Below are 23,337 nucleotides of genomic sequence, written 5' to 3' on the forward strand. Positions count from 1 at the left end.
GTCGGCGAATAGCTTTAGTGCGTCTTTCCCCGCCCGGCTGGAGAGGCAGCGCGTGGGCGATAGTGCGCACGCGCCGGCCGAGGTTGGGACGGAAGGGGGCTCCTTCGCTCCGCCCCCTTCTATGCACTTTTCGCGAGAGCCAATGGAAAGGCTCGATTGAGTTGCGTCATTTGTCCCAGCAACCTCGGACAGATTTTTTGACGTCCCTTCTCTCTGCGCTCCTGCGTCTTGGAGCTGCCCCGGGCGGTAACAGTGCGGCTGTTGTTTATGCTGGTGGCGAGGCATTGGGAGCTGCTGGTTCAGCATGTGGTGCGGGGGCCCAGCAGCAATGGTGGCCTTTTGCGCCGGGTTTTGGGTCTCTAACCCGGGGCAGGCGCAGGGCCAGGAGGCCGGGGGGCGGCCAGGCGCTGACTGTGAAGGTGAGCGGTGTGAGACCTGCTTGCATGGCGGTGGCACCGCGTCGCAGTGCAGCTGTTGTCGGCTTTGGCTTCCCCCGGCCCCGGCTATAAATAACATTTCGCTCAGGAAATGTGAGCCCTGGCTCTGGTTTCTGATCGCCTTCGCCCAATCCTAGGCAAGTTTCGAGCCGGGCCCAGTGACACCTTCAGGCTGCGTTCTTAACCATGCTCTATTAAGCTGCTTCAGTCAAAACTGGTAGGTGTGGAATTGGATTCGATTTTGTGCAGACACGTCTAGATGCAGAGGACCCTGGCGCCGGTTTGATTCTGCTGCCCTAACCGGCGAGACTTGTCTTTCTTTACACAGGAGGAGGCTTTCACGTTCAAGTTAGTTTGTAACTGCCAAAAGGACAAAACATGACAAATTGTCTGCAGTTGAGTTGAAATGTCTTAAATCAGAGGACGTAACTAACACTTGTTAGGATTTTACGGAGAAAAGTTTCTTTACAGAGGATTACGTTAGCTCCTCGAGAGGGAAGGAATACAGAAGAGTTGATTTCCTTTTTTGTTCACAGAATCTCGTATGTGGACTTGCAGTCAGAACACCTAGGTCTACGTCCCACCCAGTCTTCCAGCTCTGAGGCCACTGTATCGGGTTCTTGCAAAATCAACATGATAATACCTATTTCAGAAGGCTGTTAACGATATCAAAGATGATAATTAGCTATGCTAGCCCCTTAACTCCTGGACTACTGTAGCACTTCCTTCCGTGTTTCATTCATTGAAGTAATTAGTTTAAATGTTTATCACCCTCACCCTTCCCTGAGCTTGCGAATCTATTCTTACATAATAGGAAATTGTAGGTTCACAATATATGTTGAAGTAATGGATGGGTATATATGGTACTATAACTGAATAAAGTCTTCACAATCGGAGTCCAGTTTTCTATCAGCGCTGCAATAATTACACTTTTCTCCAGAAATTTAAAATACCTACATGATATTGTTTTTAAACTTTAGATATAGATATTTGCTCAGCTAAGTTGTAATTTAATTTAAAGATCCCTTTATGACTGCAACCTAGATGTTTAAAGCAAAATTTGTGAGGCATAAACAATTGAGAGAGTTAGTCATCAGTAACTTAATTTCTGGATCTTTGACTTAAAACCATTTCAGAAGGGCCAGAGCATCTGGACTAATTAAATGTGAGGCTTCTAACATCTTTCCTGAATTTATTACAACCTACTGTGATTATTAACTTGCATGTCTGACTAACCTGGGTATACATTTACATTCGTTAAAGAAATTGTAGAATCACAGTGAAGGAAGTACTGGTTTTAGAACAAGAAGAAATAGAGTCTAGATCTGGCTCTGTTTCCTCTTATGAGTGGTTATCATCAGCCAATTAATTTCCCCACAATGTATAAGATTAAGATGCTGCACAATACATACTGTAGGGCAAATTTCCATTCTTGACTACTCTGTGGCCCAGGACACTACTGACTTTTGTCAGTAAAAACTAAGAGTCCATGAAAACAAAAATATTGATGTATTTTATCAAGTTTATAGAATATTTTGAAAAAACATTTAAATTCATTGGCTACATTTTAAAATTGGGAGATGTCATATTAAAAAAATGCAGATTTCTGGCTTATCTGGAAGACCAAATGACCAGTCAAGACTAGCCCACGTGTCCATCTAGTGGGAATTGGCTGTGGCAGCTCTTTTCAGAAAGGACGTGTGTTCTCCAGGTTTTTGTTTTTGTTTTTCCTAAACTAGGATCACTTTACCCATTCCTTTTACTTTCCTCGACCCTCCTTTTAGGTCCTGTGAAGCTAACTGAAAAAAAAAAAATGTAAACATTTCTGGATCTCCTTAAAAGCCCTGTCTTATGGGACTACTTGATTTTTTTTAACTTTGAAATAATTATAGATTCACTTATGGGACTATTTTTAAACAAAAACCCTACAACATAAATAAGAGGAGTATGGTTATCTGGTTATAGCAATAAATACATGCCAGGAAACTTAAATTACTAATTTGTTTGGTGATTTATAGTGAGATTATTTTCTTCATGTCAACCCAAGGAATAACTTTCCATTTTTATTGTGACTTCTCTGTGGCATGGGGCACCACTGACTTCTTTCTTTTTCAGAAAATGTCTTCTCTTGATGGCCATGAGAATGCTTTATTTGCTATCTCTGTGCCTAGTTGTTCATAATACCTTTGTGGGCTTCTCATTCTCTAGCCATGGCTTCAATATTAGAATTTTCCACAGTTCTGCCCTCTGCCCTCCTTTCTTCTCAGTCTAAACATTCTTCTGTGCAATCAGAATAAACCGATCAAAGTCACATTAATCTCAAATGTTTATATCCAACCCACCTCCTTTCTAGAATCCCAGACCTTGCATCCAACTGAAGACTGGACATCCCTACTTAGGTATCTTACACCTCAGACTCAACAGAGTCACAAAGTCGTAGTCTTCCCCGCTACTCAGTGCCCCAAACCTGTTAGCTTATGGCGTCAGTAGATAGCTGGTCGGCTAGCCAGGGACTTCTCTCTCCCTGATCCCATACACCCATCCTTTGTCCTTCCCCAACTCCAGTGTTTCTGCCTTCCTTACTGCCACAACAGCATCCTTCCCCTGGCAGCATGATAATGTTATTCTCTTATTTAATATCTTGCGGTGATTTACCAATTTCCTCCAGGGAGGTGCCTCCCCTCTGTTCTCAGACAGTATCTAGTGCATGTCTCATAGTGTTGAGAAATTATCGTGGTCTCCTCCACGTGGACACTCCTGGAAAGTCAAGACTCTCTCTCACGACATCATCTCCAGCAGCTACCAGGGTGCAGGGCATAAGGTAGGCACTCAATTCTGTTGCAAATGTATACATATATGCTGCAATAAAATTTTGTGTCACTTTTAGTGAGTCAAAAGTGTATCTTTTAAAGTCCAAGTTAGAATTCCCAACTCCCATCATTTAGGTAATACATTGACAGAGTGACAGTTGAGATGTAAAAGTCATATGTAGGTGTGTTGTTGGAATAGAGAAAGAGCAATGAGGCATTGGAACACCGGGTTTCTTTTGCAGGAAGAGGAGACTTAGAGGTCATTAAAGATGGTTTCTGCATTAATCATTACAGCAGGTGTCTCTTTTGCATACTAGGTCTATTTGCTAATTACACTTAGCAAAATACATGTTGGCAAATGTCTCATTTTCCGCATGCATTCTATCGATAGCATTAACACAGCTCATCAGTCAGTCCCTCCTTTTTAACCCTTTCTTTGCTTGTCTTCTGGTACACACTCTTTAATCTCATCCTGCCTTACTGGCTGTTCCTTTCATTCTTTTTCTGGTTCTTTCCATCTTCCCAGTTTCTAAACAATGGAATTTCACAAGACTGAGACCTCTCCTTATCCTGTGGTCTCATCGCACAAAGGCCATTTTAAGGTTGATGACCTACAAGTTTAGCATTCAACCTACAACTCAACCCTGAACTCCAGATTTATATACCCAGCAAATTTTCACTGTTTGCAGTGTCTGACATTGTATTAGGATTCTCCAGAGAAACAGAACCAATAGGATAGGTACATACATACAGATAGATTTATTATAAGGAATTGGCTTTCCTGATTGGAGGTGAAGATGTCTAAAATTTGCAGTGTGGGCTGACAGGCTGGGGGCTCTGGAAAGCCAACGGTGGAAGGCAGTTTGCTGGAGAATTCCCTCTTGCTTGGGTAATCTTTTTTGTTCTACTCAGGCCTTCAACTGATTGGATGAGTTATCCACATTATGGGGGGCAATCTGCTTTAGCCAAAGTTCACTGATTTAAATGTTAATCTCACTCAAAAACACCCTCCAAGTAGACACATAAGCCACATAAACTTAATCGTCACAACTGTGTAGAAGCATCTCAAATGTCACATGTCAAGACAGAATTCCTGCTTGTCTTCATGAGCGCACTTTTCCTGCAGCCTTCCCAGTTAAGCAAATGGCAACTCCACTCTTGTAGTTTCTCAGGCCAAAATCCTTGGAGTCATCCTTGACATCTGTCTCCCCCCTACCCTCTCACCCCCTCCACCATCCAATCCATTAGCAAATTCTTTTGGTTCTGCTTAAAACCTTTAATGGTGCCCCTTCTCAGAGTACGACCCAGAATCCTTACTGTGGCCTCAAAGCCCTAGATGACCCGGCACAGTGCTACTTACTTGACCTCTTTTTCTGCTATCCTCCCTCTTGGTCACTCTCCTTCTATCACACTGACTCCCTTACTGTTCTTGGACCTGCCAAGGACACGCATGCACTGTTTCTCCCCTCTGCCTGGAGAGTTCTTCCCAAGCACTATGTTTGAGTTGTTCTTTCACTTCCTTAAGGTCTCTGTACACACACTACTTTCTCTGCCCACCCCTTTTAGAAGAATACTATTACCTTCTATCACCCTCTATCCCCCTTACCATGTTTCTTTTTCTTCATAGCCACAAGATTCTTTTATTTATTCACAAGAATGTCATCCTTGAGAGTTCTTACAAACTTTCTTTTTCAACAACCTAGAGCATTGTCTGGAACTTACTAATTGACCAATAAATATTTATTAAAAGCACAGAATGGCTGTTCTAATTTGTGTTCTGTTCCTATTAAATAGCATGAGGAATGAATATAATTTCAAATTCTAAAAAATGACACTTCTGGTCCTCCAGCTGAAAGCAACTAAAAACACTGGATGAATAAAAGTGTGAAAATGTTTTAAGTGTGAGTTAGTAAGGCATACCCAGAGACAAAAAACACAGTGAAAGTGGAAACCAAAAGAGGTAAAGAGCCCCCTGAAGCTGGGGTTTGTCTTGAGGGCATTTGCTACCCAGGCGATCTGAACTTAGATTTTCATGGCTGTAAAATAAAGAGAATGGATAAAGTAAGTAATTAAAGAGAATAAAGACACAGCCCAGAATGTTACCAATAAGGAGTGAAATACTAGATTCTCCCCCAATTCCTTTGGAACCCCAGAGAGCTCGACCTTCATTATAAAGAGCGACCTGGGAATAACTACAGCTCTACTACCATCTTTAGAGACTAAAAAGAACTGTAATACTTGAATTATTTTTACTGAGTAAAAGAGAAAGCAAAAACGTCTCCTGATCATTCATACTCACAAGCTAGCATGTATGAAGCTCAAATTTACAGTCAACCTGGATGGCCCCAAACATTACAAACTGAGAATTTAGTTTAAAGAGATTTCAAGCAGACATCAGTAAATGTTAATCTTACCTATAGGTAAGATTAACCTTCCACCCAGTCCCACAAAATTCTAGTAACTCCCACAAAAATCCTAAGAAATAAAGTTCACATTCAGAAAAGTCACAAAGCTATGGAAAGAAGGGCACCATAAGTAGCAGAGATGAGACAAGAGACAGAAGACACAGACCTGGAAAGGCTTCAGGTATTAAAATTATCAGGCACAGAATATAAAATATGTTTATTATTATGTTTAAAGAAATAAAAGAAGGAATTGAAAATATGAATAAAGTCTAGGAAGCTATTAAAAATGTCCAACCATATTTGGAGAAGAACTAAATAAGCATCTAAAAGTAGAAATTAATCGATTAACAGCAGATTAGACAGAGCTGAAAAAAGAATTAGTGAGTTAGAAGATTGAAGAGCTTGTCAAAAAGGAATCACTGAGAGATTGAAAATGAAAATATGAAACAGGGACAGAAGTACAATGAGGATAAAGAGAAAAAAAATTCCAACAAAGGTTAATTGGACTTCCAGAAGGAGATGAGAGAGGGTATGGCTGGAGCAAAAGAGATGATAGCTCATTTTCCCAAACTAATCAAAGTCATAAACCCAGATTTTGAAGTTCAGCACATGCCGAACAGTATACATAAAAATCATTCCACATCTTATCACATCAGAAGGGAACTACAAAACACGAATGGAGAACAGAGACAATCTTCAACACAGAGAAGGAAGACTGATGACCTCCAAAGAAATAGCAACTAGATGATCAGATGATTTAACATTGAAAAGCCCAAAGTCACAGCTAGTAAACGGTTAAGCCAGCATTTGGACCCCGAGAGTCTGGCTTCAGCGCCCAAGCACTGAATCACTACCTATACTGCCTTCTGAGTGTGGCTTTGGGAATTAATTTATTTAAGGCAATATAAAAAAATAAAATTGGAACAATGAATTAGTGTACAAATTATTCAAGAACTTCTGGTTATTCTTAAAGTCTTAACTCATTGTAACATGTATTATATTCCCAGGCTTCTAGTCCTGATACCAGCAAGACTAATCTGGTAGCTTTTTTTGTTTGTTTTTCCTCTCTCCAAAATTAAGCTGGAGCAGAAAATGTGAGACTGACTTCAGTTCTAGAAGGTGTGAATGGAACTGTTCCTAGCCCACTGATAATTTAATCATTCCACTAATGTGATTGTAAACATTTATCATTATCTTTCTGAAAAAAGTTGTAGCTCTTTTCCTGCAGGTGGCATTGTTATATTCTTCAAAAGCTAAGTTAAATAGTAAATACTTAAGTTAAAAGATAAAGAGTGTAAGGCTACATAAAAACATCCAACTATATGCTTTTTACGAGAGGTGGGTTTGGAGAAAAGAGTTAAATCTTTCTCTTTCACAGGAAAAAAAAACTATAATATCTAAGACAGTTAGAAAAATAAATATCTAAGACTGAAAATAAAATTCAAGAATTAGCCACGGAAACATGTTATTTAAAATTTGTTAATTCCAAAGGAATCAGCTAAAAGACTTCAAAGTGAAAGCTTTGAGTTTGGGGGAAATGGGGAAGGGGAGGCAAGGGACACTGTTTTTCATATCAGACATTTTATACCTCATTGACTTTAGACTTGGTGGGGGGAGGAAGGGAGAGGGAGAGAGAAGAGATGTGGAAACCACGAGTATAAAAATTATTTTACGGGATTTTTCTTAAAGACGAGTGGAGAAATGGGATGGTATTTGGTGTTGGGGGCAATGTGATGTTGAGAGAGGTTTTGTTGTTTTTAAGATGTGAGAAATAACAGTGTGTGGCAGCCTAATAGAAAAAGCCAGGAGAGAAAGAGGGCAGAGGTGCAGAAAAAGAGAGTTGACAGTATCTGCTTAGCAGGTGGAAGGACGGTCACAGTCCATTCAGAGAATTAAGGTAGACTGTGCCGGTACAAGTGCGGTGGATGTGGTGGCAGAAGCAAGTGAGAGGTCTTTCCTCTTGCTTCCCCCCCACCCAGAGAAATAGGAAGCACGATCATCAGTGAGGCTGGGGTGGAGGTGTCAGACAAGGTTTCAGAGACAGCAGTGCGCCATCATCATTTTGGGACTGGGATAGAGTGTGAGTAAGGTCAATGTAGTAGGATTGTGGAGCAGCACTGATGGCTCACTTGAAATCAGTGATGACGAACTTGAAGTGAGACCAGTGAGCATGGCTGTGTTACTTCCTCCAGCTGTGTTCAGTGAATATAGGTGCAAAGTGGGCGGAGAGATGGCTTTAACCAGGGTTAAGGTTTTGCTAGGTGAGTACAACAAGGCAGAGAGATGCAAGGGAATTGAGTTTATGTGCAAAGGAGGGATTATAATGTTGAACCATGGAATCTGAGCTGGGTAGGGAAGCATAGTGAAAAGGTGGCAGAATCAATGGATAGTATGACCTGGCAAGGTCAGAGAAAGGTTGGCATTGGGGCGTTAGAGGTTGTGAGCTGTAAAGATGGGAGGTGATGGTCAGACAGTGGAATGTTTCCACTGAGATTCTAGAGAGGTGATAGTCACTGGTAATGGCTGGACCTCAGAGTATGACCATGGTGATTTTTCATGTATGCTGGATGTTAACCCTTTGTCAATTATATGTTGTAAATATCTTACTCCAGTTTGTGGCTTGTCTTATTTACTTATGATTTCTTTTGCATTACAAATGTGTTTAATTTTGATGTACTCAAATATATGATCTGTGTTTTGATATCTTCTTTAAGAAATACTTCTCTGTCCTGATGTCATGAAGATGCTTTCCTGTGATTTCTTCTGAAATTTTTCTAGTGTTGCTCTTCCCATGTCTTTATTCACCCGGGATTCACATTTCTGTGTAGTTTTGGAGAGAGATCTAAGTTTGTATTTTTCCATAGTAAGTTATCCTAGTGTCACTTACCGACTAGCCCATTTTTCTCCACTGATTTTTTAGCATCACTTCTGTCCTATATTAAGCTCCTCTATATTTATGCATCTGTTTCTAGACTCACTATTTTGTTCCATTGGTCTATATCTGTGCCAGTCCTACAGTGTTTTAAATGCTATAGCCTTAGAATTAGGTCTTAATATCAGATAAGGTTTGCTTCCCAAACACCTTCTTCCAACGTCTCTTGGTTTTCATTTGCTCTTGTTTTCTTCATATGTATTTTTGGATCAGCTTGTCAAATCTATAAAAAATCCTATTGGGATTTTTATAACACTAAGTTTATAGATTTACTTAAAAATGATTGTCATCCATAATACTGGATCTTTCCATTCATGAAGATAGTTTATCTTCCAATTTCTTAGGTCAAATTTTAGGTCTTTTGATACAGTTATATAATTTTTTCCTTCAAAATCTTGATATATTGCTAAATTTATTCCTGGTTACCCTAGAATTTGCCACTCTTCCTTATGGTATTTTCCTAGAATTCTCTTCCTAATATTAGGGATGCTGTTTTCCGCATAAACTCTGGCCTCCATTTCCTTCTCAGCAGGCTTGGGCTAGACACTCGCCCCTTTGAGAAAACAACATGGGAAAGCATCCTCCTCCTGCTGCAGAGGAACCTAGTGGATAAGCGTATGTGCCCAGAGTCAGACCATCTGGAATCGAATTCCCTCCCTATCACTTCTTGGGCAAGTTCATTGGCCTCTTTCTGACTCAGTTTCTTCATCTGTAAGATGAAGATAGTAATGTATCTGCATCAGAGCTTTGTTCTGAGATGTGAATGGGTACATACACATAACATGCTCAGAACAGTGCCAACGAATGGTACCTATGATTGTTCTTATTGTCTGTGCCTCTTTGAGCTCCATCTCTTCACTGGCTCTGGACCCTGGGATTGAAAATGATTGTTCAAATTGGGGTTTCACTTCAGGACAATGATGATGGAACAAAGAGGCAGATGCAGACCACCAAGGGGCTTCACTCAAGACACATATTCAGATTTTTCTCTGTGCTTTAAACTAAGCTGTCCCAAGCATCGTATCCTAGAGAAGGCGATGTTTCCTTTTAGCGTTAGTCAGATTTTGTGGGAAAGTTCTCATAAGGTAGAACTTGGTTCCAAAGAATGATGGGCTGATTCAATAAGCTCATATTATTCAAGGCCCAATACTAAGTTAATAGCTACAGCCTTGAAACCATTCTTACATTTAATTTGAATTTGTTGTCACAGTGTGTTGAATCATACTTTTTTATTTAACGAGTGGGACAGATACATAAATGTCGTGGTTATATTATACTTAAACGCACCATTTCTTCATTCCTTCTAGTATGCAATGAATTCCTGAGTCGATTCTACAACTCTCTGATAGCCAGAGGGATCGACTTTTCTCTGGAAACCCTAGAAAAAGAACTGATCAGCTTTTGCCTGGATGTCAAAGGAAAAGAAAACCGCCTGGTATGCACATTTTCACCTTTCATTTTCCCCTTGAAAACATTTTCCACTTGAAGAAAACTACTGGTCATTTCATTCCTCATCTTGAATTTAATGTTCTCCTACTTGGATGCTTGCCTCGAGCACCTTGACTTAGACAGCAAACAGGAACTGATCTTTCAGGGAGATGAAGTCACATATATTTTCATCTAGAATACATCTGGTTTCGTTTGGCTTTCTGAATAAACCACAGGGCAACCAAGTCCACGATCTCTTAAATAAAATGATACAATTGAATTCCTAATGAGAATTTACTGTCCTGGGTGGGTAGACCTTCCATTTCTTATCAAGACAATGAGTGAAACCTATCAAAATATTTTCATATCACTATTTATGCATAATTAATAAAGCATTTATGTTTTCTTGTAATGATGTTTCCTGGGTATATACACATGACTCGTTTTAATATACTGTTTTAAAGCGCTACAGACAATCTTGGGCCAATTCATTTCACCTGAAGTTGTCATGTTGCATTTGTCAGTTAAATTTGCCTTGTTGACTGCTCACCACTGGTACCCTGTAAAATTCTCAGCACTTATTTGTGCCATTAAATGTTATATTTTAAAATGTAAAATGCTTGCCAGGTAGTTTAAAAGGGAGTAGAACATGATGGAACAGGGCATGGACTCCAGAGCCCAGAGGCTAGATTTTTTAATTAATTCAGTCTCTCCTACTTGCCAGTTGGGTGACCTCTAGTTGCTTGGGTGTAAAATGGGGATAATAGGAGTACGTACATCACAGGAGTGCTGTGAGAATTCATACATAATACCTTTAAAGCCCCGAAAGCAGCACCTGAAACAGACAAAAACATTTAACAAGTGTTGGTGCTTATCATCAGTCTTGAAGCATCGTGAGAATTGCAGGGTACTTCTAACTAGGCTGATCGTGGGAATGGAGTCATTCATTTTCTGGTGCCCTAGTGAGCAGGGGTTAAAATTTAATAGCTGGGCCATGAAAACTAGGTTAACCTCTTTCTCACTTCTTGAAACTACACTGCTTGCTTTATTCGGTGTCTGGGCCACTAAGTTCTCTTCATTCTCCTTCAGTGCTACTATCTGGGAGCAACAGAAGATGCAGCCGCAAAGATCCTAAGTGAGGTCACTCGCCCGATGAGTGTGCACATGCCTGCAATGAAGATTTGTGAGAAGCTGAAGAAGGTGGACAGCCAGATCTGTGAGCTGAAATATGGTATAACAGAGTCAAATGTTTCCTCTCCAAACGTCTGACATGGTGCCAATTCTCTAAACATAGGCCCAGCTGTCTAAAACGTCAGTGTTAGAAAGAAAGGAATTTACACTTGCCAATAGGGTGTGGGGCTGCTGGATGGTGCCTAGTGCCCCCCGAGTTCCTCTGGAAGAAGAGAAATGAATACTGGCATAATCAGTGTCAGGTAAACCTGCCCACCCAAATGGCAACGTTTAAACTCCTAAGTCTCCAAGGCAATGTCAAATGCAAAGTCAAGGTGAAGTTCAAAATATCAAGGGAGCAGTACTCATGGTAAATTAGCCCTCGGTAAGCTATTAAGACAAAAGTTGCATCTATTCAAAGGTGATGTAAGCACTGTGACATTTGAAATGGGACTATAACTTTCTTCCTAGAGCCTAGATTCCACCAGCTTCAACTTTTAGGAAATAGGTTATTCACATCAAATCAGGTTTTGCCTGATGAAGTAGCCTTATCAAGGGTGCCTAAAATAAACAGCCAGGAAAGGAAGATGACCTATTTAAAACCTTGGCCTGATAGATTGCATATGCATCGATCTATTCTTATACGGAGGATTCGTATCTGGGCCAGCCTTTTGGGTAAATTGAATAGGTAGGATCAAAGGCTGGGAGAGTCCCCCCTCCACCCCGAACCTATCCTTAACACCTGAAATTCCACAGTAGGAAGCCATTTCTTTTGCTTACGTCATTGTTTTATGTTACATACCCAGTGTGGTATTATAAACTGCCTAAGTAATTAACACCCAATTCTGAATTATTTTAGTCTTGTTTTCCAACAGAGCTGTGGAATATGCTTACACACCATAGCTATGCAGCTGGCTTTTAGCAAATTTGATTGGAAGATGCCAAAGACAACCTGCTTTTCTGTTTGCCAAGAGCAGGCCTTAACTTCCAGGCAGAGATGATGGGGCAGGCATCGTTTTATTGGTTTCCAAGCAACAAAGTAGAGGATGAATCACTGAGTCCATATAAACCATGGTCCTTAAAGGGACAAAACTGGGCTGATTCTTTCATTCAACAAATTTATTTTACAAGATATTGAATATCAGCCCAGTTTGGTCCCTTTGGGGACTATTTAATATCTTGTAGTAACTTACAACAACAAAAAAAAATGAAAAGAAATATATATGTATGTATATGTATGCCATCAATAAAAAAATATAAAACAACAAATTTACTTTGAATAACTTCTACTATGTGCAAAGCATCTTACTGGGCTTCTTGAATAATAGAAAAATTAATCAGATATTATTGAGAGGAAATGACTACTTATGAATGTTTTGGCCATGCTGGCCACTAGAGGCCCTTGGGGAGCCATGAACTAGATTTATGTTTGGTATCGACCTTTTCCTTGTAGTTTTAAGGTGTCATAAATGATTTCCCCTTTTGAAAATTCATGCCAAATGCCAAGTTCTCCCAAATAACCTGAAGAAACTACCAATGCTTGCAAAAAAGTAGTTTTCTCCAACCATTTATCTTGAATAGACCACAAGTTCTAAATTCTTCCCAGCTTATTTTTTGGCAGGAAAGTTGAGATTGAACAGGGACCTTTGAGCTGTGGATTACTAATAATTTAGGCTATAAAATCTTCTGCTCTTAAAGGTATTCTGTCAAGTCATCCATGAAATTAACAAATAAGATAAGTGTAGATTTGGAATATGTTTTCAATTAGCAAGGTGTTACTTGGTTTTTGACTTGAAAGAATGTCTTTGCTCTGTTTTTTTAAACAATGGGAATCACTGTAAAAACTGTATGGATTCTCTGGAGCACAGAGTATAGCTGACTGTCCAAACAAAAAGGCTTTAAAATCCAATTATTATTTATTTCCAGCTTTAGTGAGATACAACTGACATTTAATGTTGTGTGAATTTAAAGTGTACAATGTGTTGATTTGATTTACCTATATATTGCAAAATGATTACCATCAGAAAACTTAGTAGTGCTTGCTAATGCGGATGCTCATCTGTTTTACCACAAACATATCTTTGTATAAAAAGTGAATCATAAGTTTCTAGTTAATTACGATCTATGGCTTTCAGTTAGCCACACACGCAAGGCCATCCCAAAGCACCACCTTTTACTGATTCGCTCTTTTTTACCTTAGGAGCAGCACTTAGGATGTGGTGCTATTTGTTTCATGAACACTGACCTTGAGAAGCCATGGAGTGGTAGCAAATACTGCAAAGCTACACAGGCCCCTGTTTTGAAGCAAGGATCATTCTGTAGAAAGACAGTCTGATAGATCATTAATTATCCCAAGAGCTTTGTAGATAAGACATTTTTCTTAGGTATGTCTTGGTTTCCATAGACATAGCGATCACTCCCCACTTTGGATCATAGGGTAGTCAGCACCAAGATAGAGAATCTTAGTTGCCTTTCTTTCTTCCTTCCTTCCTTCCTTCCTTCCTTCCTTCCTTCCTTCCTTCCTTCCTTCCTTCCTTCCTTTCTCTTTCTTTCTTTCTTTCTCTCTTTCTCTCTTTCTCTCTTTCTTTCTTTCTTTCTTTCTTTCTTTCTTTCTTTCTTTCTTCCTTCCTTCCTTCCTTCCTTCCTTTCTTTCTTTCTTTCTTTCTTTCTTTCTTTCTTTCTTTCTTTCTTTCTTTCTTTCTTTCTTTCTTTCTTTCTTTCTTTCTTTCTTTCTTTCTTTTTTTACAAGGATAAATGGTGGAAATTTTATTGGGGTTTTAAAAAAATGGAATAATAGCCCATATCTAGGAAATCAAGAAGTTGTTAGGAAAAAAGAGTTCAATGTGGCAATTTTAATCAATCCAATTTTGGCCTTTAAATGCTTTGTGTGTTTCTGTTTTTTTCCCCCCGAGCTCCATTAAAGCTAACTTTGAATATGATTCAGCTTAACTAGAAAAGATTGTGAAGAGAATTTTGATTTTGTTTTTTATGATTACTGGTACTTTGTTCAAAGCACACATTTTGGAAACTTTCAGCGTTTTAATTGGAATAGGTATTTTTGGAATGTGGAAGGATAATACAGGTCAGGGATCTGCTGAAGTTTGAAACTGGCTCGTATACATGCAAATATGCATATACATTTCTATTTTTCTATTTTTCTTTTATTAGTTGCCTTTCTAAGTGTTTGCTAGTTGGCTTTGTTTTTTATAAAAATTGTGATTCCCCTTTTTGTCATTAAGAAAAGAAATTGGACTTGGCATCAGTGGACCTGTCCAAGATGAGAGTCACAGAGCTGAAACAGATACTGTACAGCTGGGGAGAAGAGTGCAGGGCCTGTGCGGAAAAAACCGACTACGTGAATCTGATCAAAGAACTGGCACCCAAGTATGCAGCGATGCACCGCAAAACAGAGCTCTGATTCCCAGAAGCCAGCGCAGCATCCACTGTAGAGACACAATGACTCTCTAGGGTGTAGACATGTTGTTTGAGCATAACCAAGAATTGCAATGTTTGTGGTCTCAGACTTTTTGTTTTAATATTACACTCAGAATTGATTACCAGGGTTTATAAGTAGAGCTGCTAATACTAGTGGTTTCCTAAATTTGCAATGTACTGAAAGCTACAGTGCCTTTCTCATAATTTTCTTGTATGTAAATTGTCATTGCCTAGCTCCTAAAATTGGGGAAAGTGAACCACTGGCAAAACAATGGAGTAAATTGGTTCTAAGAAGGAAGAGATTGCTCAGAGGCCCCTGTCTGTGCACTAATTTTTAATTAAATATATTGGATTAGGACAAAAGGAATGATGTTTAGCTTATCTGACTCCCAACTTCAACCCAGATAATAACCTGGCATAATCAAAATTTTTTAAAAAGTAAACTGTGAAAAAAATACAATAAAGCAAGTAAACTTTTAACTGCAAGTCGGTCTGTGTTCTAGCTCTCTTGTCTTTCTGGTATCAGAAATGGGAGGGCAGGAAGCACTACTAGAAATTAGTGTTTCCTAGGTGAAGAAAAGCTATTTAAAACCTATTTAAACTTACTTAAAATAGATCCAGAATCCACATAAGTCCAGCCAGCATCTTAGCAAATTGTATCAACACTCGCATTGTTACCCGAACCGAGCTCAAGGTCTTTTGCCCTTCCTCCAGTCGCGTATTAGACCAGCTTTTGATAGATGATTAATTCATATTAAGAGCACCTACAGGCAACATGGTTCTTAATGGTATTTTGTGGTTCTTAATGCTATTTCATCAGCTTTAAGTTGGAAAATCACTTTTGATTCTGTTTTCTGGCCACATAAGAAAAAGAAGCCCACTGTAGAAGTAAGTGTCTCTGTGTGGCAGGTGGAGGTGGGGAATGACTGCAGGGCCACTGGTGGGAACTTTCTGGGGTGGGAAATGTCCTATATCTTGATTGGGATGACGGTTACATGAGTGAATATGATTTCCAACTCATCCAGCAGTACAATTAAGATCTGGGCATTTTACTGTATGTAATTTATACCTAAAATACTGCTGTAGAAAAATTATTGGAAAATAAACTAAAATCAATTGATTCAAAACATCTTGTTTATTCAAGAATTGAATTTACTTACTAGTTCTTTTCAGGAGTGGAGGAGAAAATTTATTGAAAGGATACTCTGAAAGTATTATTTTGGGGGAGGAAGATACAGCTCAAGTGGTAGAGCATATGCTTAGCTTGCGTGTGGCCCTGTGTTCAATCCCCAGTACCTCCTCTAAAAATAAAAACCTAATTACCTCCCCCTTAAGAAAAAAAAACTTTAAAAAAGGCTTTAAAAATAAAATAAAAGGTAAGACTAATAATACATTTAAAATTTTTGAAAAGGGAAAGAAAGTATCATTTTCACTTTTAAATACTGTACAGGTAAATGCAGTTTTAGTTGGGCAGTTGGAATGCAGCTGAACTTGTCAAAGAATCAGTACTTAGTAATTTAAAAATGAGAATAAGAAAGCTTTGCTGTAATAAATAGCCAAAAAAGTTATTATTTCTGGATTTTGGTCATTATTTGTAAAGCACCCTGCTTTTATCATGAACTGTACTTGTAAAAAGCCCAAATTTACAATCTTTATGTGGTTTTTTTTTTAGTGCATTTTGAACCTATTGAGAAACTTGTCATTTGAAAAAGGTATGTTTGATGTCTGATCTCAAATTGGGTCACATGTCTCAGTGTCATGTTTTCAGCGTATAAATCTAGGTAACAAGAACCCTGCCCAGCAGGTCATTCCAAACCCGTGATGTTTAGTCTGGTTTCTCAGAGGGCATTTACTCTAAGGCAGTGCTGATCACGCTTCCCAAAGTATGCATACAAATCATCCAGGGATCTTGCTAAACTGTGGATTCCGATTCAGTAAGGCTGGGTGGGGCCTGAGACTCTGCATTTCTAACTGGCCCCCCCCAAGTGATGCCAGGGCCGTTCTTCCAGGGACCATTAAGGGCCGGAGTCATGGATCCTGTGATTGGTTGATTGGTTTCCTTCTGCCAGACTCAGTTAGGTTCTCAATGGAGAGAACTGAATGTAACAGTAACAACAAAAAACAAAGAACAGTAAATGCACAAGAGCTGATTCTCACACATAAACAAGGTCCAGAAGTAGCCAGTCCAGAGTAAATATGGCAACTCCACTAAGTTATTAGGGTCTCAGCTCTTAACTTTTTGCTTCATTACCTAGTGGAGGGTTCCATTCTTAAACCATGGCCAAGTTGGCTACTGGAACTCCATGGTCCAGAAGAGGAAAAGGCATAAGAAACCTGACTCTAAGCTGAGCCAGGCTCTTCAGGGCAGCCTTTCCTTTCTCCTTCCTCTTTCCCCATCCCTCCCCATCCCCACCTCACCCCCATCCCCAAGTTCCCTGTCCCCCTCAACACTCTGCTTATACATCACTGACTGCTGACTCAGCCTCATCTCACTTTGCGAAGCAGACATTCTTTCATGTATAGCCTTTCCCACTTCTTCTAATTGCAGAATAACACACGTATGCAGAAATTTTGCTATTCCCAAGGAGTCTATCAAGGGATAATTGAGCTTTTTTAGTAATAAACACAGCAGATAAAATGGTTTCCTCTGATTCTGTTTTTGCTGATCGTGAATATGCCTGAATAATTTCACATGTGCGTGCATTCTGTAAAACATTCACAGCCGTGGGATAAGGGAAGACATTGAAATGCTCATTCCTAAGTCAGCTGATGAAGAACACTCCTAAATTAAAATAAAATAGTTTTAAAAGTGAGTAGAGTTTTGGAAAGGAATAAAATGAGAAGACCTCTGAAAATTTGTCCACTGCACTGCTAGAGAGTATGGAAAATTCATGCCCCATTGCAGGGTCTTATTGATTTTGTCTGTTGACACAAACCTTACCTTGAATTTATCATTACTTTTGAATGCTTGGGTAGCCCAAATCTGAGGATTTCTTTCCTCTTATAGCATGCAGTGGTTCACAAGTTGACTTTAAGTGTATGGCATTATCTAGCAGTAAAATTTTTATAAGAAGATAAACATTTCAAAGGATACCAGGTAGCAACCTTCTGGTGGGGAACTTACTTAAAAATGATAGAATATCAATATAAGGCAATTGTATGCCACAATTAAAAGACTGAGGTAGATTTATCTATACTGATGTGGAAAGATCGCTGAGATACACTTTTAAGTGAACAAAGCAAGCTACATTTGTATAGTATAAACTCATTTTAAAAAAACAGCAACAAAACCCCGATGGATGTACATAAACATAGAAGAATGCCTCAAATAGTACCCCCCCATGGATCTCTCTGTGTCTCTACATCCCTCTCTCCATACATGTATTATTTATTTTTGCCAAAAGTTTGTGTTGAATTTTATCATACAGTTTCTGGGGTAAATTTTACTATGAAATAATTTTAAACTTACAGAAAAATTTCAGTTTCAAGAATAGTAAGCAGATGTCCTATATACTCTTTCCCAGATTCACCAGTTGTTAACATTTCACCATATTTTCCATCTGTCTCTCTGCAAATACACATATTATTTTTTCTCAACCCTCTGAAATTAAGTTGCAAAAGGTGTGATACTCCATTAACTCTGAATAGTAATGTACATTTCCTTAGAAAAAGAACATTCCCTACCTAGCCACAGGACACCCACCCAAATCAGGAGATTAACAGATATCGTACAATCTTCTGATCAGCAAGTCCCCACTCAAGTGTCACTGATTATCCCAATGATCTCCTTTATGTATCCAGAATTATGCACCACATGTAGTTATCATGTCTCTTTAATCGTCTTCAGCCTGAAACAACTTATTTAGCCTTTTCTTCTCTTTTGTGATCTTGACATTTCTGAGGTGTTCAAGCTGGTTACTTTGGAGAATGTTCTTCAGTGTGGGGCTGTCTGATGCTTTGTCGCGATTAGATTCACGTATATCACCAGAGTGTCACGGAAGCGACCCCGTGTTCTTCTCAGTACCTATTACAGGTGCCTGATGTTGGTTTAGCTTATTTATTGCTGCTGAGGTTGACTTTTATCACTTGGTGAAGATGGCGTCTGGCGGACTTCCCCAGAGTGAAGTGAAATAATAAGTACTTTGTGGTGGGATATTAATAAGTATTGATAAGTATTCATTACAATGTTAATAAGTATTTTGTGGGGAGATAGTTTAAGACTATGTAACTATCTGGGTCCTCATTAAACTTTTATCCCTTAATTTTGAAATCCACAGATGCTTCTCATCTTACCCAATTATTATTAAGATGTTGATAAGTAATTATATTATGCTACCATTCCTTCTAACATATTGGTTGGCATCCTACTATAAGGTAGATCTTTCCTTCCTTACTTATTTATGTCAGTCTGGACTCGTGGCTTCCTGTTTTGTTGAATGAGTTATAATCCATTATGAGCATTATTTCTTATGATGCTTGAGCTGGTCCAGATTTGGCCAGTGAGAACCTGAGCTCCTGTGACTTTTGACCATCCCCATCTTTCTGGTTTGTCTGAGAGTTTCCCAGCCCTAGCTCTGGAGTTAGCCATTTTGGCAAGGAGCCCTACTTCCTTTTAGTGAGGATGGTATTTAGAAATCAAGATTTAGGCATTGAAAGTGCTTGATGCTACCAGAGTGTCATCGATTCCAGGTCCTCTTTGTGGGTAGAGCTGCATACACACATACAAACATTGTCTATGTCTATGTATTTTGGGAACCCTGTGTTCATTTAATGCCTCCAATTACAATCCAACATCCCATGAGTTATTCTAGTCTTCCTTTTTCCAGATTTGAACATCCCCTCTTCAGTAGAGAGAAGCCTGGCTCCCGTTGCCCTCAATGCATTTGATTAATTCTTTCAGATGTAACCCATTCATCCTATGTCGGATGCTTCTGACTCACGTTGGCCAGTGCAGGCCAAGAGCCAACAGGTCTCCTGAGCCCTGGTGGTATGCCAGCTGAGAGTATCCCACACACATTTTTTGGAATGAATTCTGACTATTTTACTGAGGGGCTATAATCTAAGTGGTTAAGTATGAGATCTCTACAGTCAGAATGTCAAGTTTACATTACAGCTTTACCACATGCTAGTTGGGTGATTCTGGGCAAACTGGTTAACCTCTTCTAGTCCCTAAGACTCCTCTCTTCAAAGAGAGGTCATAGTAGGAGACAGCAAGCAGCCCCCCCACCCGGTGCTTCTTGCTGGCTTAGGTACAGATCCTGAGTCTCAGAATAAAGAATTCTGTCTTCGCTGGTCAAGTTGCCATTGACTGAACCATGAGCAGCACCCTTCAGCAGGGACAGGGGAATGGAGAGTATGAGAGGGCTTCAGAGGAGTGGCTGGCCATACCAGCCAGGTGGGAAGGAAGTCTCAAAAAAGGGGTTTGCCTATGACATCAACTCACATGGGATAACTATAACCCAGTGCAGAATGATGTAAAGTCGGGACCTCAGTTTCTTTATTTGCAAACTGAGGATGGTGATGTGGGCTTCCCTACCTTAGAAAACTGTTGTGACAGTCAAATAAACTAAGGTTCCCCAGTGCATGAAGTGGGAGACATTTAGAGACATTTCCCACCCCTACCCCCTTTTAAAAGCAATATCCCCTGTAGAAAACTTAGAAACTAATATAAGCAAATGTATGGAATGAGCTGTCATTGGTGATATCACCAGTACTTCCATCAGGCAGAGGTGACAACCATTTATATGTGGGAATAGGCCCTTCCAGTCTTATTTCTAGGCACATTGGTGTAAGGTGCTAAGATTATGGAGTTCCCACTCCCTTCTCGTCTCTCTGGACAAGATGAGGACCAGATTCCCTCCGGTTACCACCCCCTGATTCTCCTGAGCTTCTCCCAGGCTGGATCCAGCAGCACGACATCCCCACAAAGCAGTCAGCAGGCGGGCCAGGCCGGTTCTATGCGTGTAGCCAGTGGACATGCACCCCTCCTGGGGGGCACGTCTTCCTTCCCAGGTGCAGGAGGCCAGGAAGCAGGTTTCCTTGCTCTTTGATCATAATGAGCTGTCTGCTAGGGAAGCTGGCTGCAGCCCAGATTCTGGGGGAAACAGCGCTGGAAGCCTTTCCTACTCAAGTGCTTCCCCAGTGCAGCCTCTCAGGGCTGAGGTGTTTGGGAGACCAGATGTGGCTCAAGGATAGATTCGGAGGATGTGGGGAGTCATTGCTCTAAGAGATGTGCACACATTGACTCCCGGGCTTCCCTTCCCTCCTGCCCTTCCTTTCCTGTTAGTGTCAGCTTGTCTGGCTGGTCCATGTGCTTGATCACTGTAAATATTTTCTCAAAGGTTACCTAATGCTACATTGGTGCCTGGGGAGAAAAATGGGGAAAAGAATATGTAAAATCAAGTTTTATTTCCTCAGAATTTTCACCACATAATCAATGAAAAGGTACTAGTTCAAGTTCAAGATGGCTCTGCAGAACCTTCAAGGATCCCCTCTAAGGACCCACTGATCTTCCCAGCACTTATGTCCGTTGAAACGCACCAGTCTGGACCCTGTTCTGGCACTGACATCTTTATGTTTTGATTCACTTAAGTACATTAATTTGTGCCAGGCATTCTGCCCAAAATTTGTTCCTCACTATCTATTAATGGCTTGAAATTTCACCCTTAGAGATCTGAGACCTTTGTGTTTGGAAGATTTTATTGGTCAAAAAGGTCTGATTAAACCATAAAGAGCCCTTGTGCTTTTCCAGAGAACACACTGCTGTATGTTAGTGGGTGCGAGCTCTGGGTAGGGCCTGGAGGCAGGGGAGGAGGAGAGGGACACACCAAGGGAGGCAGTGACGTGACAGGGGCCCTGGAGGAACTAAAGCCAAGCATCATCCCTGCGTATTTGCCGAGTGGTCTGGTTACATCACCGAGCAAGCTTTTGGATGCCGCTCATTCCTTTAAACCTATCACCTGCCCCATGTCTTGGCTCCCCTTCTCCCCAAGCTTAGCAATGCTATAATCGATGCTTTGCCCAGGGCTCTGTCCCTGTGCCTGAGCAGCCGAATGTGGCTTCAGAGAAGTTCCCCACCATGAGGATGGCCACATCAATTGCATGATCATCCACCTCGGGCAGCCGTCAGCACAGCTGGCAGTCCTACCTCACTCCCAGGGCAATGAACACTTCTTGGAGAAGACCGCTTCCCAGCTGTCTTCTGAAATTCTAGCACCTTCTCACTGGTGCGCCCTCTCAGCTGATGATCCTGATCCCAGTTGAGAAAACAGATGTAATCCCGGGACGACAGCCCCAATTTACCCACCAAATCTGCCAAAGCTCCTCGTCTTTGGACCCAGACATTTTGCTTTCTCTTTTGTTACAAAACAAAACCAAAACCTGTCCGTGCTCATCCCTGTGAATTTTTTTAAAAGTGGAGTTTGCATTTTCTAACTGAAGACGTGTATTATTTTTTATTAAAATTTGTCAACAAGAGTAATCTGTGCAGGTCAATTGTGGTCTAATTTTGCTTGCTTGTTTTTCCCTGAATATTTCTCTGAATTAAAAAAACAAAAAACTAATACATGATGCTTTATTCTTTTGATGAAATGAAAATATTTTCAAAACCTAGAATCTAAGTCACATTGAAAGCAAAGTATTATTGGTTAACAGAATCTTGTTCTGCAAACTTCTTCAAGCTTCTTTTTTATCCAACGAATCCATAGACTACTTTTAAGAAGAAAAAATCCACTCTTTCAGAAGATTGGACAACTTCAAGAACTATAAAAATATTTATATTCTTTGTGCTAATATCTTGATGGGATAATCTAAAATATAGAGAAAGGGTGGTATTCATGAAAATTCTCCTCTCTGTATATTTATTATTGTGAAGAGCAGAAAGTCGCTATATGACATGTTAACAGGCCGCCTCTGAAAACAACGATGTCAAGACTTTGCAGTGGTATGAAATACACGCTGTAATAAGTGCAGAAAACAGGATTCCTAAACTGTATATACTCTGTGATATGGGGGAAGCTATTCAAATAAAACTGCTAGAAATTATATTCGTTGTAGGGCAGTGAAATTATCGATGTTTTGAATATCTGTTTTCTTTGATGGTGTAACATTAAATATGTAATAAATAATTTAAAAATTTATTAGAAATATCTAGTACTTCTAAGAAAGTAGGCAGCTCTAAGAAGCAACGTCACAGAAATAATTAAGTTGCTACTATACTAGGGTGGGAGGTGTTCATGGTATTATTTTGAAGAATCCTGTTAATATCTTAAGCAACATAACATCACAAAGGAACGGCAACAGTTTAAGGGAACGCTGGTGACCTATTCTATGTCCGAAATGTTTTGGTTCCACGTATTCCAGAATTTTCTCTATATCCGCAAGTAAAAGTGTAAATATATATGTGTATAAAGACATTTAAAATTTTTTAATAGGTATTTAAATTGAGGCTAGTATTTTGGGATCAGAGAACAAAATGAATAGTTATTGCTTCTTTTTTATTTAAAATTTCTTTTAATTGAAGTACAGTCAGTTACAGTGTGCCAGTTTCTGGTGTACAGCACAATGTAGTTATTGCTTCTTATTTGTGTTCTCTGCTAAAGATTTTCAGTTTTTCTGGTATCTTGAGTACAATTTCTTAGCATGGATGAGAATAAAGCTAGGAGGTGCCAGCCTTCCTTTCATTATTTTTCTCTCCCCTCTTAGTAGTATTAGCTTTAAGT

At 39.8% G+C, this 23,337-nt stretch overlaps 1 protein-coding gene across 1 annotated transcript; it reads left to right on the top strand.

The window, feature by feature from the left end:
- Positions 1-191: 191 nt before the first annotated feature.
- CDNF (cerebral dopamine neurotrophic factor) lies at positions 192-14,988 on the top strand. The gene is made up of 4 exons (XM_006211683.4): positions 192-419; positions 9,892-10,019; positions 11,102-11,243; positions 14,422-14,988. Exons 1-4 carry the CDS (start codon positions 305-307, stop codon positions 14,598-14,600), a joined length of 564 nt encoding a protein of 187 aa, XP_006211745.1. The 5' UTR covers positions 192-304; the 3' UTR covers positions 14,601-14,988.
- The last annotated feature ends 8,349 nt before the right edge of the window (positions 14,989-23,337 follow it).

The sequence above is a fragment of the Vicugna pacos genome, chromosome 35, assembly GCF_048564905.1.
Source record: "Vicugna pacos chromosome 35, VicPac4, whole genome shotgun sequence".
In the NCBI taxonomy this organism is placed as follows: Eukaryota; Metazoa; Chordata; class Mammalia; order Artiodactyla; family Camelidae; genus Vicugna; species Vicugna pacos.

What these genes read in the sequence shown, in the direction of transcription:
- CDNF (XM_006211683.4), top strand. Translation starts at nt 305, where the DNA reads ATGTGGTGCGGGGGCCCAGCAGCAATGGTGGCCTTTTGCGCCGGGTTT. An exon ending in GCCAGGCGCTGACTGTGAAG is followed by an intron (nt 420 to 9,891) that starts GTGAGCGGTGTG and finishes CATTCCTTCTAG; the next exon opens with TATGCAATGAATTCCTGAGT. An exon ending in AAGGAAAAGAAAACCGCCTG is followed by an intron (nt 10,020 to 11,101) that starts GTATGCACATTT and finishes ATTCTCCTTCAG; the next exon opens with TGCTACTATCTGGGAGCAAC.